At 44.0% G+C, this 16,542-nt stretch overlaps 1 protein-coding gene across 3 annotated transcripts in view; it reads right to left on the bottom strand.

Annotated features, from left to right (window-relative positions):
* Positions 1-1,812: 1,812 nt before the first annotated feature.
* Positions 1,813-16,542, bottom strand: part of vta1 (vesicle (multivesicular body) trafficking 1) — a 59,157-nt gene continuing 44,427 nt past the window's right edge. Inside the window, exons 6-8 of one of the 3 annotated variants that reach the window (XM_086265237.1) lie at positions 14,805-15,056; positions 12,361-12,438; positions 1,813-3,527 (exon numbers count right to left, since the gene is read on the bottom strand). In XM_086265237.1, the coding sequence (XP_086121363.1) occupies positions 3,382-3,527; positions 12,361-12,438; positions 14,805-15,056 (476 nt within the window). In that variant the 3' untranslated portion in view covers positions 1,813-3,381. The remainder of the gene's footprint in view (positions 3,528-12,360; positions 12,439-14,804; positions 15,057-16,542) is intronic. The other 2 variants (XM_086265238.1, XM_086265239.1) reach the window with 2 other exon arrangements.

Below are 16,542 nucleotides of genomic sequence, written 5' to 3'. Positions count from 1 at the left end.
TTCACATCTGGGGAAATGAAAGATGCATTTGTTGCCTCCTCAAATTTGGACAGCCTTCGTCGCATCGCTGTGATGTAAATGCCTACAAATGCGGCCATCGAAGCATGCTACCCCTGAATGGAGACAACCGTTGAGGAGGTAATTTAGCCATTTAAATCAGCTGTGTTGGATCAAGGACACCAGCCCTTGAGTTCCTCACCCCTGGCTTAAAGATGTATTCTCCCATTTGTCCACCAAGGCATCCTCCCTGCGCCAACTCTGTGGCTCTAAAAGTTTTCACTTCTAATTTCCAGAGAAAAGGTTGTGGAGACATGAACATTTAACTGTGACAGGTTAAGCTGGACATAACTCAGAGATTAGTATAGGTAGACATGCTGAAGTTTTGACGATAAGCTGGGACGCCTCACCTCTGACCGTCCCCGGCTGGTTCCTTTGGACTCTGCAGAAAACATCGTTGTGAAGCAAAGTGAAACCATGTGTGGCCACATGACACAGGAAACCCATCCATAACAGCCTCAGCGAGTCCTCAGGAGGATTTCTCAGAAAGGAGAGACTGACCAGAATCAAACACTGGTTCAGTCTTCAGGACGAACCCTTCTCAGCAGTTGTGGCTTTGCAACACGATCTGCTTTACCACAGATGCTCTATGTCAAATTAAATTGTGTTGGGCACCGCTTTAACCCAGACGTCTCAAACTTGAATGTGTCTGCTTCATCACAGGAAGCTACTTTCCTTAGTGCTGCAGTCACAGTTGAGAAAGTGGCTGCTGACTGCTACAGGCCCTGAATCATTTTACCTGAGCACGGACGAACTCGTAGTCTTGTAGCCGCTAAAGATCTCCAACCACTCAGTTTTTGTCGTCTTGGTGTGTCACTGTAGCAACAAGATGGAGTCAGTATTGGTAATTCTATGAAATCTGCCTACAATAATAGTTAACCATGACAAATCAGCAGACATCACAGGTCCTCTACACAGTGACATCGTTTTTTTACCTGCAAAATGGAAAAATGAAAGTATCACCAGAACCCAACCAGCTGCAGCGCTTCCGACAATCCAGTCCTGTAGGAAGACGTGTTGAGGACGAGTTGGACTCATCGATGCAGAATCATTTTCATTACTATCTGCCTGCATCTATAAATGAGCTGAGAGTGACATCATCAGTCCCACCAGGAGACCTGTCTGATCAGCACAGGATTGAAAATGAGTAGAGTGTTGCTACTAATATGAAAAAAATCAAAGCAATCATCTTCCTACTTGCAGGAAGTTGTGGTCTTATTTTTACTCTGCTGTTACCGAGCCGTGAATTATTCCTCATTTTCTTCGCTGTAGATTTGTGGTCAATATTTAGACGTGTCCTCGAACCTGTGAGCGGACATGAACCTGTGGTTGGTCTGCAGCCCTTTGGAGCGGGTGTTTGGAGTCGTTATTCAGTCACCGGCAGCAGATTAAAAGACCTACGCTGTTGAGTTGTGTTGCTGCTCTTTGTGATGGTTAGCTAAATGAGACTAATAGTAGAAGAAGCCGAGAGCTGCTGCCTCCTTTTGAAGAAATGGGTCCTCCCCGAGGGGCGGCTCAGAGACGACCACAGAGCACCGTCTGCAGGCTTCGAGGGTTTTCCTTCAGTGTTGGAGGATCTTTACAGCGCTGAGCTAATAGCAGGCTCCATCTGGTCCTACTATAAAGATGCAGATTTCATTAACATGGAGCTCATTCTGCTGCACGTCTGTTGGGCTTGAGCTACACATGCTTTCATTTCCAACACAGTGACATCAGTTATGAATAAAACACAAACAGGAAGAATCAACACTGCTGCGCATTTCCAACATTTTATTCAAATTGCTGTAAATCACTGATTCTGACAGAAGCTTCGTGCAACTCTGAAAACCTTCAAACAAACCAAGAATGATTAACATTAAATAAAGAGAAAAGAACTAAAGCTGAAACAACAACTGCCACCCCCATCTCCACCAGCACACACACAGTGATATGTCAACATGAAACAAGCTTTCAGGAGATAATCCTCCGCCTCCTCGGCCACACGATGAGTCAGAAGGCCGACAGCCACGCTGCCCCAAGGCCTCGCCGCCTCCATTTATTCTGCATCACTGAATATCAGGACAGCGTCCGTTTGACAGTGACACAAATGAGACAGTTTTCTGTTACAGAAGAGCAAAACGCCAACAGCCAAAACAATCACAGCGAGCAGTCGCAGACATCCCGACAGCAGTGATTCAGACACAGACACTTTTTCCTTTCTGATATCGTAGAAGAAGAGAACCTGAAGCAGGGAGCTGAAGGCCGTCTGAAAACGAGCATAGCTCGTTCAGCGTCTGTCGCGTGTCATCTCACACTCTTGGCATTCTGAGGAATACTCTTATTAGTTTTATTGTGTGATGGGAAGATTGACATTTAGGTTGTTTTTTTTATATACTTGTGTGAAGTTCGAAGCTGCACTTAGAAGATGAGCTGATCGAGTCCGAGATCACTCAGCGCCCTCCGTCGCAGTTAGAAAAGACGTGACATGGACTCACTCGTGAAATCTCTGAAGATTTTGGGTAATTTTGCAGGAAAAATGGCAACAAAAAAACCCCCCAATTACTTAAATCTAGCCGCCAATTAATTTAGTTTGGCCCCTGAAACTCTTACAGTTGTTATTTGTCATTAATGCTGTGTCAGCAGAAAAAAGGTTGAATGTTGTGACCTTAAAGTTACTTCGAGCTTCGAGTTGAACATTTTTTTTCTCACCATATACACAGAACACAAACAGAGCCTGCTGCACTCAAACCAAATATTTCCGCTGTTTTTGTTGTGTCGATCTGCGAGTTCCTAAATCGTCGTTCTGCCTGTGACACAGTTTAGTGTCAGGAAAGCAGAACATTTTCATTTTCTTGTTTATTTCTCTTTAAAGTTTGAACAGAATGATTTCAGACTTATTTTGTACTTTTTGTAAAAAGTGATGTTTCAGAGATTTGCTTTCCATGGTAACGGTTTACCGATGCGTACGCGGCGAGCTCCGTGATGTTAAATGGCAGCCCGAGGACCTTCTGCTGTCTTCTCAGACCAATGATGAAGCTGTGATGTGCGTCAGTCGTCAGAGTCGCCGTGTTCTGCCGTCGGACTGTTGTCCTGTCAATCAGTGCGACTCGCAGCCACACACAGGCAGCTATTGTTGAACGCTGATTTCCATTGTGTCCTCGTCTGATGGCGAGCTCAACGGCCCTCTTCAGTGTGTGTGTGTGTGTGAGAGAGAGAGTGAGCTGCATCCTCAGCTCGCTGTTGGGCCGGATCAGTGACGGATAGAGTGGCGCTGCTGGAGTGAAAGGGGGGGGGGGGGAGAGAAAAGAAGGGATGGAGGAGTGGGCCGGCAGGAGGACAAGGGCCTCATTCTTTGCCGGTGGTGAGGAGTTTCAGGGCTTTCTGGAGGTTCTGGATGGCCGTGCCCACGTCCTCGTACTGCAGGGCGCTGCCGGCGTACTTGCAGTATTTCTGGGCTTTGGTGAAGTCTTCCGGGGAGAGTTGGATGCCGCCTGGAGGGAGGGAGAGCGGAATGACAGGAGGATAAAGGATGGAGGGGGGCAGAGAGAAGGAAACTAGTGAGATCAGATATAATGTACAACAACTACAAAGCAATCAGAGCAGCTCTGAGGGCCGATCGCGCTTGAAGACTGATTTACTGAGAAACACAAAGGGGAGGATTGATGCCAACCATGGCACATTCCATCAAACGGCAGACAGACAGATCTGCACAAGCAACTGTTGAGTTTCCTTAGCTACAGGTGGCTTTAGGAAAGGAGACAAAAGAAAGGAAAACAGCAAAGGATCCCTTTAATGTAGATAACATCAACTCTATGATCACACCCAACATGAAACTTTATCTGTAACATGGAAAAAATGTCCCACAAGTGTTACAGTGACTTGAAGTATTTGGTTATTACTTCTGATGCTACACAACAAAAAACCCTGAAAGTTAAAGGTTACAGATTCATTTTACAAATTTCTTCTCATATAACAATACTTGTGTTACTGCCACTGTGTGAGACACAGGATGGATGGATGGATAACATGGTAAATGAACGGTTCTTCTCTTCTACCCCTGCAGTCACAGCTGTTTATACCGAACGCCTCATTTACTCATACGAGCACGTCTCTGCACTTCCTGTCTCAGCGATCAATATCTAAGCCACAGAAACATGCAGACTGCAGCAGGAAGGGTCACCTCCTGAGCTACAGCTGGGCCTACGATGGATGAATGGATGAATTCAGGAATAGCTGGAATTTTTCTAAAGTTTCCAGCAGCTCCACTCAGTTTTGTTCAACTGCTGCTTTGAATAAAGTTTCAATGATAAGAAAAAAAATTTTTTTCTGGGGGTTATAATCAAGCCGCTGTCATCCCATTTTACCAATTTCCTGTAAGTTTCAGTTGTCGTCCGTTTTGTTCTGACCTGCTGCACAAAAAAAGTGTGTTTGATTGTGAGCATTGGAGAAACGAAGCACAGCATGAGTCTTCTGCTCTGCTCGGAGTTTATTTCTGACTTAAATTGCCTTTAAAACACTCGAAGTCCCGCTGTGATCCGCGTCAGCCCATCACTGTCTGTCAGTGTCAAGGGGATTGTGGGTAATTCATCTCTGCGATCAGAATGTATTTAAATAAAGACTCATCAGTAATCGGCCCGATGAGGGGAGGCGTCAGGGAGGAGACACAGCGTCTGTGTGTTGTTTAATAAAGAGATGTGAGGCTGTAACAAGTTCATGATCCTCGGAGATAAACCGCTCCCTGTGAGATCATCATGTCGCTCAGCCTCTTGCTCTAAACTTGTCCACGATCTTTTGTTTTAAATCTCAACAATTAAAGAATCAGGTTTTTCTTATCATCTTCTCCCGTCCTCCCCTCTTTGTCGTTTTACCTAAAATATTAAAAATGATGTGATGTTGACCGGTTTTGACCCAGCTCAGTTTAGTTTTATTCTGCGTAGCAATTAAAGAAAACACGAACAAAAGAAGTGTAAAAGTGAAGATCCCGACACTCCTGAGCCATTTAATCTAAAGTTTTACACCCTGTGTACAAACTACCAAACAGCAGGAGGTAGAAGCTCAAAACTTATCGAGACCGACTGCTTTTCGTCAAAAAATAAAGAAGTTAAAGAAAGATTTCATGCTGAGTTACTCTCACACTGAAACGGCTCGATCGGAGAGATGAACATTTCCCATATTAAAGTTGAACACGAGCATTCCTCTCAAAGTCAGTTAATCTAATAAAAAGTAAATTTAACGGTTCACGGTTTTATTTATAGTCTTTATAGCTGAAACTTCATAAAGGTTGGCTTTCTTATATTTTTCCTGAGATATGAGTAATATTGAGTATCCAGGATCATTTGTAAATTCTTATTTCAGATGGGTTTTACTAATTTTAATATTTATACTCCGTTTCACAGTGGTGGAATTTTTAAGATTTCCAAATATTGTGAAATTTTATGACATTCTGTGTTTTGTTTTAATTAATTAATTAATTTTTAAACAGTCAAAGAACATCTTCAGATAATTTTCTACTTCATTCAGAGGTTGTTCCACGTTATTTCCCTGGCACACTGGTGTGTGACATCGGCAAACAATATGACCTTCAATGACTTTGACATTGCAGCCATGTCATTGATGTACAGTATAAAAAGCAGTGGCCTGATGACAGATCCCTGAGGAACCCAGCAGAGATTGATTGAGCTTCCAAGATAACTGTTAACCTATACACACACATGTCGTGGGTTAAGTAAACAGTTGTGATCGACTTTCTAACAATGATTTTTTAGATCTAAAAATATTTTCACAGCTTATTCTTTGGTTTCATTTGTAGGTGTTACTGAATCTATAAGGTCAAGCCTGCAGTGACAAAAAGATGTTTGTTTTTTCTTCTAAAATTCAAAAATGTTCTCTAACCAACAAGAACAGTGAAAAAAGGCAAGCTGGGGTTTTATTTGCAGCATATTCCACTCTTGGCCCTCCACCCATCAGAGTCTCTAGGGGCTCACAGCTCAGCCTGAAGAAAACACAGCTCTTAATGTGGGTGTAACACTATAGGATACATAGACCCTCCTTCACATACAGGACTCCAGAGTATTCTATAGGGGAAAAGAAAAAACCCAACCTTGTAAAGACCCTGCCTCCAGGAAACTGGATCATGAGCTCAGAGCATGTTTCTCTTTCCCTTACCTTTATTGCCCTCTTCTACTTGCCCCTCTGATGCTTCCTCCCCAATGTTTAAGCGCATGTTTTGAACGTTCCAGCTAGGAGTAACGGTTGTTTGGTTTCTACCTCTCTGACGATTTTGGAGCTTGGTCATGGACACGGATATGTTCCACCGTCTGTCCCTGCTTACCGGTTACCAGCAGAAACTTTGGTCCTTTAGCACTGCTGTTGGAGCTGTGCTGCTGCTCTGGAAAATTAGGTTGATGTTGTATTGTTAAGAAACCTGACCACACAAATGTAGGGTGAGCAGCTGATATCAGACTGAAAGTTTCTGTGAGGTTTCAGACTGAAAATGGCTCACAGTCGCTGCTCCAGCTGTGAGATGGGTGGAGTTCAAGTTATTAACTTAAAAAAAACAAACTTGTTTTTATGAAGTATGGGGTCACTGTGTCAGCACGAAGCAGGGAAAGATGGAAACAACTGCAGAGGCATAAAGATTTGACTCTTTGGACGTACCATTTCAGCTCTATGAGGACAGGTTACAGGTCATAACAGATCAGTGACCAGTCCAATTAACACATACTGTACAAACTGCCTCCAGCCATCAGATTCATCCAGTTTTAACTATATTCTAACTTTCTTCTCGTTCGTGATCTTTTGCTTCTTACCTGTCTATCCTTGATTTTACTGTCTATCCAGTCACAATTCATTTATTTTTGCAGAATCGGTAGACATTAAAAAAGCAAGAAATTTCAACACAATAATACAAATAAAATCTTGAAAGAATCCATTCCTAGAGTCCCTGACATTTATGTAGAGTCTTTGCTCCCTTGTTGATTTGCTTTCTTGTTTGAAACTGTTCCCTCCTCTCTTTGCATCTACGGGTGGTCGATTGGCTCCTCTGGAGTCCCATCATCTCTCTTCTAGCCTTTACCCGATCATTCCATTTTTCCCTCTTTCATCACTCTACTTGTTCAGGATGTTTCACTCCCTCAGTCAATCCTTCCCTCCTCAGAGGACACTCTTTAATGTAAACCAGGCCTCTGCTGCGCTCTCCTCGCTCTACGCTTTGCTCTGCAAACAGACCACGAGACGTGGTCTTGGACGGGACACGTCTCCAAGCCACGAAATGACTGACGGCGCAAAATCGAATCATGTTAATGCATTCTGACGAATAATATTCAGTCTCACTGCTGACAACACGAGCAGGTTACTGCAGGCTCTGAATGCTGCAGACAGAGAGTCAAGACTACGACCTCCACTCCAGGGACCTGGTCTGATTCTCTTCTTCTTTTCTTTTGTGTTTGAAAAGTAAATATCAACATTACTTCAAATGAACACAGCACCTTGGTTGTTTTTGGTGCCACGTAATATTCAGCAGAATTTTCTGGATTTTGCTTTTTAAACACGTTTACCGATTCTACAGGTGACTGACCGACACTGTTGACATCACAATGATTAATCACAGTCCACAAATGTACACGAACGTGTCCATACTTGCCGAGTTGGGCACGAGGCTCAAGTCATTACCATACCATGGTAACAAATCCAAAGATGATCTAAGATGCGCTACATATTTCTGTTAGACAGTTCGGACATAGTGAACCTCCATTTACAGGGTGTTTCCAGAAACCAGGTTTCTCTGAACAATCCTCAGACGTGACAGTGAGCAGCTGTCACTGGATCTACTTTGTACTCATAAAACAGTCTCACAGAAAAGCAGTGATAAAACATCCAACCATCTGCACAGTCTAAGGGCGATAACTGTCTCTTATGGACAAAGAAAAAAAAATCAATTTAACAAACCATAAAACATGGTGAATGAGCAGATTTCACTTGGAGATTCCACTCAATTCCACTCTTAATAAAAACGGTTTCTGTCTGTAGTTCACTCCCTTCGAGTTTCTTCACAAGTGGAAAATGATGCACATCATCTGCATTGAGCGCCTGTCTGAACACAAAGTCTTGAATATCCACTACCCACAATGCAAATCTCTGCAGCTTCCCACTGTTGCCACAGCACTTGGCTCGTATGGGTCATGTGATTGTATTGTAGGGTCTTCACCTTACAATATCAAGCACCTATCTAAATAAAACTGAACTGAACTGCATTAAATGCATCCACCCTCTTCCTGTCACATAAAAGATGAAAACTAAGATGGAAACTGTCCTCAGCAGTTGTCCTGAAGGTGGCCTCCTAAAATGCCTGCGTGTAGATAGAGTTTCCTTAAACATGAGAAAGTTAAACGCTGAGGTCACTTGTGTATTTTTGGGCATACAGACCGCAGCAAGACTTTTCTTCCATTAAACAGAGGGAATAAATCTACAGATCCATCCAGCTAATGCTTCTTCTGCACAGTTAATGTGTAGCATATGAAACAATAATAACACCAAATTAGTTTTCTACTTTAACATTAACATGGTGGGCGCCTCCATAAAGGACCTCTGAGAGTCTCTGACAAGCAGGGCAGGCTGAAAGAACAGATCAACAGATAATATCTCTCTTGGCTCTGCGGCTCTCGTAAAACACGCTCCTCTGCTCTTAAAAGTGTCCTGGAGAAGAACGGGAAAGAAATGATTGAATAATGTTTCACCATAAGCTTCTAATCCCCTGGCTGATTTCTCTGAGCTGGGAAAAGACTGGGAAAATATGCTGACTGCATATACTCCACAACTAGAAGAGCCTGAGAGGCAGAGGAGGGGGAAACGTGGAAAAACCAGAGACCACAGCGCTTAACGTGGAGGGAGACATTTGAAGAGGGGTGTTTGGAGAGGTGGTCGAAATAAGAAATGATCTCAGGAGTCATTAACTGCAGGATTGCTTGAAATAAAAAGAGTAAATGAAACGAGCTGACAGCTTTCATAATGAGAAATCAATTAGTTTTCAGAAGGTGAGCCAGGAAGGACCCCAGCTGAAACGTTCCTGTTACTGACTGACGCCGTTTCTAGATCTTATTATGTTTCTTTGTTCCTTCACTGGTTTTGTTTTCTGTTACAGTGACACATCTTTGGGGTGTTGTGAATTCATATTATTTATTTACATTTGCAGCACTCTGCTCTCCCAGAGTCTCGTCCAGAGGGTTAAATCAATGAAAACTGAAAACCAGTGCAGATATTCTTTGTGCTTCTCATGCTGCTACCTGTGCACAATGGTAAATTCTCACAATCGCCCTGCCCAGCCAAAGAGCCACGCAAACAGACACCAACCAGGAGCCATAAATCACACACGGGAGATTACTGCTATGGAAACTGGCATGAATGGGGATGTATATGGATGTATTAGTCCCTGTGCTCATCGGGAACGACTGCGTGCTGTAAAATCTAACGCTGGTGCATTTACAGAGGCCCAGAGTAAGTCAGTGGAACATAAAAAAATCTAGCTGATAACTATACAGCTCTGATATCTTAATGGCATTTCAACGCTGCAGTAAAACTCTCGTACAAAATCATGCCAGTGGTCAAATAAATGAGTGACAGTTTGTTTAAGGGTTCAAGATTAATGGTACTCTGTTACGTCACACGTAAACTCAAAGAAAAAAAAGAGGAGACTGACTGAATTAAAAAGTTTGAGCCGGCTGCAGGGGAGACGCTCAGGGCTGCCGGAAAGAAACACCTGCTTCTTCACCGCATCTTCATTTCAGAGTCTTTGACGAGTTTTAACGGAGCGCTACGAGCTCCATTTTTCTTCATTATCTGCCTGGACTGAGGCTTAATGCGCTGCATCAAAAAGGCTTTTTCATTTTAATTATAACAGCGATTGGACAAAAGTTTAACTGCCTGAGTCACACGGTTTATTCAGAACATCTGAACTCACCTTGACAGAAAACTGAAGTTTGAATGATTCAGTGATTTGTCATAAAGTTGCTGCTGAGCCGGCCGACTGAATATTTTTATCTGAGGAACTGCGTGATGCTAGTTTATGCATGACTGGCTGACTAAGCAACCTGCTCAGTCTTTAAGGTTATATGGTATAATATGCTCTATGGCTGCACTGTGCACACTGCAGCAGCGTACAATTCCTCTGCAAACATTTTACTTTTTGCTTGCTGCATGAATGACACGTAATCACTGACTGTATAAAGGTGGGCAGGTTTAAGCCTGTGCACCTGCTTCATTTATCCTTGCTGGTAGCTATGCCCATCGTTTATGTTGAGTCAGTGGTCTTCATGGTCTCAATTAAATTTCTTTATGTATTGATGTCACAATAAAGCTGGTTAATCTGCAGCTCATAAACACAGTGATGTGTTACACATTACACAAGCATATATTAAACACTTTTCTATAATCACGCTGTGTTTGCACTGTAACTATCATGAACAGAGTAAAGCAGAAGGCCGCTGTGTCCCTTCTGAATGCATAAATACATTAGATACAAACATTAAACACGTCCCACGTGAGCCATTGTCGTATGTAAAGCCTATTTTTCGGCTGTTCTCAGTTGTTGTCACAGGTTTTTCTTTACTGAGAGCCTTTGTGAAGCAGTTTTTTTTAAACTTTGTGGTTCTTCTGTTTGTGCCATAATAGCAGGTGAATGGAAACACTGAAGCTGCTCAGCTCAACCTGCTTGTGCTCTGCCAGCCGCTGAGCAGCTTCTCTAAAACAATTTGAAACCACGCGTTTAAAAACAGCAGCAAAGTGTGAATTACGGGAATGATGCTCACCCTGCCCTCCAACCACGCTCCCCCTCTCCCTCTCATTCTGCGGCTGACCGCCAGCAGCTAATGACAGTCTAGACAGCGGCGAAGCGGCGGTGCTGAGGTCGTAATGATGTGTTAGATGGCAGACAGACGGACGAACGGCGCGAGGTCCAATCAGACAGAGGCCACCATCTCCTCGAGTGCCACTTTCACTGGTTATCTTATGTCTCCTGGTGCTCAGGAGGAGAAAGAGGAAAGCGCCGTTTCTCAGCCTGGTAATGGAAACTGGAAAACGATCCTTCCATCATTTCATCAGGCTCAGTGTGGCAGATTAGCTGCTGTCCTCTTTTTAATTGAGAAATAAATATGAATGGCTCTGCCATCAAAGTCCTGATTCATCACCAAAGTACTCGGCGGGGTTAATGAAACGCTCCGACTCATTACACTCCAAGGCTGTGAGTGAATCTCTGGGAATCTTGTTAGATGTTGCTCTTTATAATTCGCTCTGTGTAACATATTCATGTCGACGGCGTCTGAAGTCAGTTCCTATCATTAAAGTCCATTAAGCTCCTTAATGCGAGTCCTCTTGTGCTACTCATTAACCACATACCGTTAGCTTCCCACTCACTCTCTGGCTCGCCATGTTCGCATCTTCCTTGGTTTATACTCGAGGCGTCTTTCCATCAACAAGTTTTACACATGTGTTTATAAAAAGTTTAATAGGCAAAGAAAAATCCAACAGATTCAGTTTAAGACTCAGCAGCAAAAACGTCCTGTCTGTTTGCAGCGGCGAGGACAAAGGAAAATGAAACACATGAAGTTCTAAATTTCTATGTATTAAATTAAATAACTATAATAGTATAAATTATACTTTGTATGTGTGCACAGAACAGAGGAGGAAAACAAAGCTTTTACTATTCTGAATAAATTCTTTGGGACATTTTTGAATGATGTGTCAGGCCTTACTCTCCAACATCATCGAAACAGCAAATGAAGGAAAGTTACAGGTGAACGGTGCTCATCCAGAAGAGTTCAGCTCACACTAACACACTTTACCTTTGATTTTTTTTATTTAATTTGTCAGCTGTGCACAGAAATATGATTCCAGTGGAGTGCGGTGGAGCGACAGACAGAGACCATATGCAGAAACTTTTTTTCATCCTTATATTAATACAATATGTCTGGTAGAGAGCGCTAAACGGAGGCCACCGGGGTCTCAAACTGGATTTAGAGGCAGTCAAAGTTTGGAAACAGTCTCAGGAATTTATTCCAACTTCACATTTTTGCATTTTCACTATAGGAACATTCGGTATCCAGATGAGCGTAGAGAGCAGCAGGAATGGTTGTTGGCCTTAAACCAGTGAGACGTCTTTTACGAAGCAGTTTTTAAACCAGTTCAATGTGAAAGCAGGATTACCTGCAGACACCAGAGAGCCTCTGACTCAGGTGAACCGCCTGCAGTCTGAGCTTTGTGTTTATAGGGAGTTGGAAGGAAAAGCAGTTGTGTATCGTGTCTGCAGTCATCTGTAAGTGTGTGTTTTCTTACCCTGCTGCTGGGCGCTGAGCAGTGTGGGGTCAACAGTGGGCACTGATCGGGGCATAGGCACAGGTTTAACAGCTTCTGCTGGTCAACAAAAACACTTCAAATTATGATTGTGGTAAATATTCAAGGAAATACTCAGTAACGAATGGCCAAAACTATATTTCTAATAACTATGCCAGTTATCAATAATCAGCAGCACGGTGGGGGGATAGGTTAATTGGATAATCCAAATTGCCACTAGGTGTGAATGTGCGAGTGAATGTGAGTGTGAATGGTTGTCTGTCCCTATGTGTTAGCCCTGCGACAGACTGGCGACCTGTCCAGGGTGTACCCCGCCTTTCGCCCTATGACAGCTGGGATAGGCTCCAGCGACCCCCGCGACCCTGAAAAGGATAAGCGGAAGCGAATGGATGGATATATCTAACACCTGCGTTAGAGTGCCAGAGATGGACAGGTCAACATCCATCATCTTCCTGACCTTTACCCAGCAGCCCACAGTATTTCAGCCCCAACATACCCCCATTAGATTATTGGATGCCGTCCTATTTTTCAGTCTGTACATCTCTGAAGCCTCAATCTCAGCTCTGACTGCACAGATATGAATATTTAGTGACAGCTAGCAGAAATCCAGACAAGAAACAACACAATCAAGCGTCTGAAAACGACCAAGCTGCCAACAGATGCTTCACTTTGGATGCTCTCCTAGTGGAAATGAACGAAACGTCACCAACAACACGCTGCGTCACTGCGATCAGGTGGTTACCTTGGAACGAAGCTGCTCTGTAAACCTGTCAGATTTCAGAGCTGTCCTCTGAAAAGTCCCCCTGAGCGTTCATCATCAGTGAGACAGAACTAAACTTTGCACTCAGCCAAGCATGTGAGGAGAGCCCCAAACTCTTTCCCACACACCCGGGCTACAGCCTATCACATGGGTCTGAGCAAAAGCTTTGTTATCAGCAGGGTTCAGTCTCTCCTTGTCTGTCAGCAGGAGCAGGTCCACCTCTGCCGCTCCTCTTTGTGCAGCGGTGACGGTGGACCGATTGTGTGTGTGTGTTTGTGTTTGGGGAAAGTGTGTTTGGACGGTGTGTGCAGCTCTTTCTGCAGAAGCTTGTGTAATCTATAATCACCTTGAATTACTCGAGGTTTCTGCGTGAATGTTTATTTTTCTATTGTGCCCCATCACTCTGCGCAGGAAGCAAAAAACTAAACACCCAATCCTCCACGCAGATCTATGAGGTGGCAACAGTGCCTAGACAAGTGCTCTTATACAACATTTTGCCTTTACGCTGTTTCCATAAGGGAACAATTACATCTCACTTTGGAGAAGTTTTATCTTCTTTATATCCTCCAGAGAACATCTGCAAACATCTGCGCCAGCAAACATGTGTACATGCGTCTCTCGGGGAGGAGTGTCACTGAAAGCGTCGCCGGTAAATTGCGAGACCGTCACATACTCGGTGTTATCAGGGGAAATTAGCAGGATTACAGGGCGGGTGACAAGAGAGGCAGCTCTTCTAGTTTAGACCTTTAATGATGGCAGAACAACAGCACGCTGGAAACAGCAGTCAGGTGATCATGGCATCATTATCGTAATTCATTTATATAACACAACGTTTTTTGTCTATAATTAATCATCCACGTTTCAGTGATTGGACAGACCTGGACCCTCACTGAGCATGTGATGAAGCTAGACCACTAACATCTAAACAGCACTGTGTGTGTGTGTGTGTGTGTGTGTGTGTCTGCTGCAGCGACAGTCTCTTTAAATAAAGTGCTCCATGTGCTGCACAACACAAGTCCCATATTCGATAAATTACAGTCTCTCAGACTCTGAAAGTCAGCTGCTGTAAATGACTCTTTCTTAGAAATATTGTACAGCACAATATTATTTACTCTGTTTTAAAGCTACAGAATTTTAAATTGCTGCTATTATTTCATGTTAAACCTCGATGTTCAGAGGCACGGCGGGCCCAGTGTGCTCAGAGGAAGCAGGATTTAATACTGGCGTTTTAAACTGTTTGCATCGTAACGTAGTGACCTCAGAGAGGTGTGGCAGGCACGGCGGCAGGCTGATACGAGGTGCGATCGACGCTCGGAGTTTGGCTCACTATGGTGGTGACCTAGTCTCGAAACAGAGCTGAAAGCTGTTTTCATGTGTTTGCACACAGATTTCCAAACACGGACAGATCTGATTGGTCCTCTGAGCTAAATGCTGCCGTGTGACAATGACATAAAACCACTGTGAGATTTTCGAAAGACAGCAGAACTGTCTGCGTGGAGCTGAGGCTGATGGACAATGGGAAGTGAAATGTTTTGCTCGACAAGGACACATGTGTCAAACATGGAGAGCTCAGCACGTACACTCAGCTTGCTATAGACTAAACCGAGTGACCAGCGTGTTGACATGTGGCCACGCTGTTTGTACACACAGCCAACCTCTGTCGTACCTGTAGGCGGCGGCAGCTCGGCCGGCGTGTTGGCCGGAGCGTGGGCTCCTGGTGGGATGTGGATGTTGTTGTAGTTTGTGGTCGGAGGACCCGATGGGGCTGATCCTGGACCGGAAGCAAAACCTATGCCAGGGGCGGGGCCTGGAACCGAACTGTGGTCCTGGTCTTCGGAGGCCTGTGAAGGAGGACCGCCTCTAAAAGAACCCCCGTGGGAGAGGCCCAGGCCGGAGAAGCCTTCAGCACCAAACTCGTCTACCAGAGGGAGAGAGAGAGAGAGGGGGGGGGTCATTAACTGTGAAACAGGAAGATTTCTTCAATGGACAGCAGCTCCAATAAAAACTACTGGAACATTGTTTATGGAAACTCATTTTGCTTTCACACTTGTGTATCACTTCCATATCTCAGAGTTTCAGTGGATCATGAAGGAATTTCTGTTTTCACTGGCACGCGGTTTCTCAGCCGAAGAAACGTGAGAGCAGTGTGGCCGGGATCAGATCCACCCACCTGATTTCACCACTTTCCATCCCGTCACTGCGCCCTAATCTCTAATAACTACATATCTGTCCACACAGGGTAAAATGGAAACACAGGGATAGAAGTGTAAGTGACGGATCGTGAAATAAGAAAAGTCTTTGTAGCTCACATCAGCCTGGATCATTTACAACCAGTGCCTTTGGTGCTCATCATGCTGCTTACCCTCAGACTCGGTTCAAGTTTCTGTGTCTAAAAGTGAAAAAGGACATTTTTTACCACACATCAGGATGCAGGAGGTGAACAGAGAGGCTTAAAGCTTTTGGCCTCACTTGGTTTCAATCACACAGTGAAAAAGGGTTCTTCATCAAAAGCACATCAGGTGGAATCCAAAAATGAGTTTGGGGAAAATGATTAGAATTCATGAGAATCTCATTAAAGTGAACAGAAAGGAGGTGTGTAAATCCCACAGATATTACATCAGAAATTGGTTTCAGATGGAGTGTGCAGCGGGGCATGTGTGAGCATTTGATGGAGCGACTGCAGGACTGCAGGTGACTGATCGCCCTTGTTTGTTGGTATTCTGTTGCACTTTTAAACACATCACAGGACTGGGGACGTTACACCAGCCACTGACTCCTCTGATTACATTACACCAGTTTATTTTCTGTTATCGACCCGTTAAGCATCATTTATTCAATATGGAAACACAGTTTACAGCAGACCTTCCCAAAGTGTGGGGCCCACCCCCTAGGGGGGGCGCAGGGCCATGGCAGGGGGGCGCGGTATGAAAAGAAAAAAAACCCAAAATGCTTGGACACTGCTAGCACGGGGCGCCCACAGAAATACAAAGCAGGAGATGAAGCATGGCTGAATATGTTTCCAAACCAACTTCATTCTAAGCCAAAGACTAGAAAATATGGTGAAGCATATCTTTCCTTTGGTTTCACCTACACAAGTGCCAAGGTAGGTCTCCGCTGTAGAATTGGTCTTCCCTACGTCAGGAGCAGCGCTGGGCTCTTCAAATCACGGACAAACAGTATCCCACATTCTTGATTTTTAGTTCACAAACACTTGTTGTAATGACTAACTACTCCTGACATTTTGGAGATGTTAGCTCTTTATACAGTAAAGTTACAGTGGGATACAAATAATATCAGGCTGATCCTGCCACGATTTGTTCCCTCGGTTCAAATCACGGACAAACAGTATCCCACAGCTGTTTATGTTTTTAAACCCATTTTGCACAGAAAGGCATTTTTTAAAA

The sequence above is a fragment of the Aulonocara sp. 'chitande type north' Nkhata Bay genome, linkage group LG15, assembly GCF_057382095.1.
Source record: "Aulonocara sp. 'chitande type north' Nkhata Bay isolate Kocher_YH1m ecotype deep benthic linkage group LG15, A_spYH_male_GT1.1, whole genome shotgun sequence".
Taxonomy (NCBI): Eukaryota; Metazoa; Chordata; class Actinopteri; order Cichliformes; family Cichlidae; genus Aulonocara; species Aulonocara sp. 'chitande type north' Nkhata Bay.
Note: the sequence above shows the minus strand (reverse complement) of the source record. Positions and strands in the feature narration are given on the sequence as shown.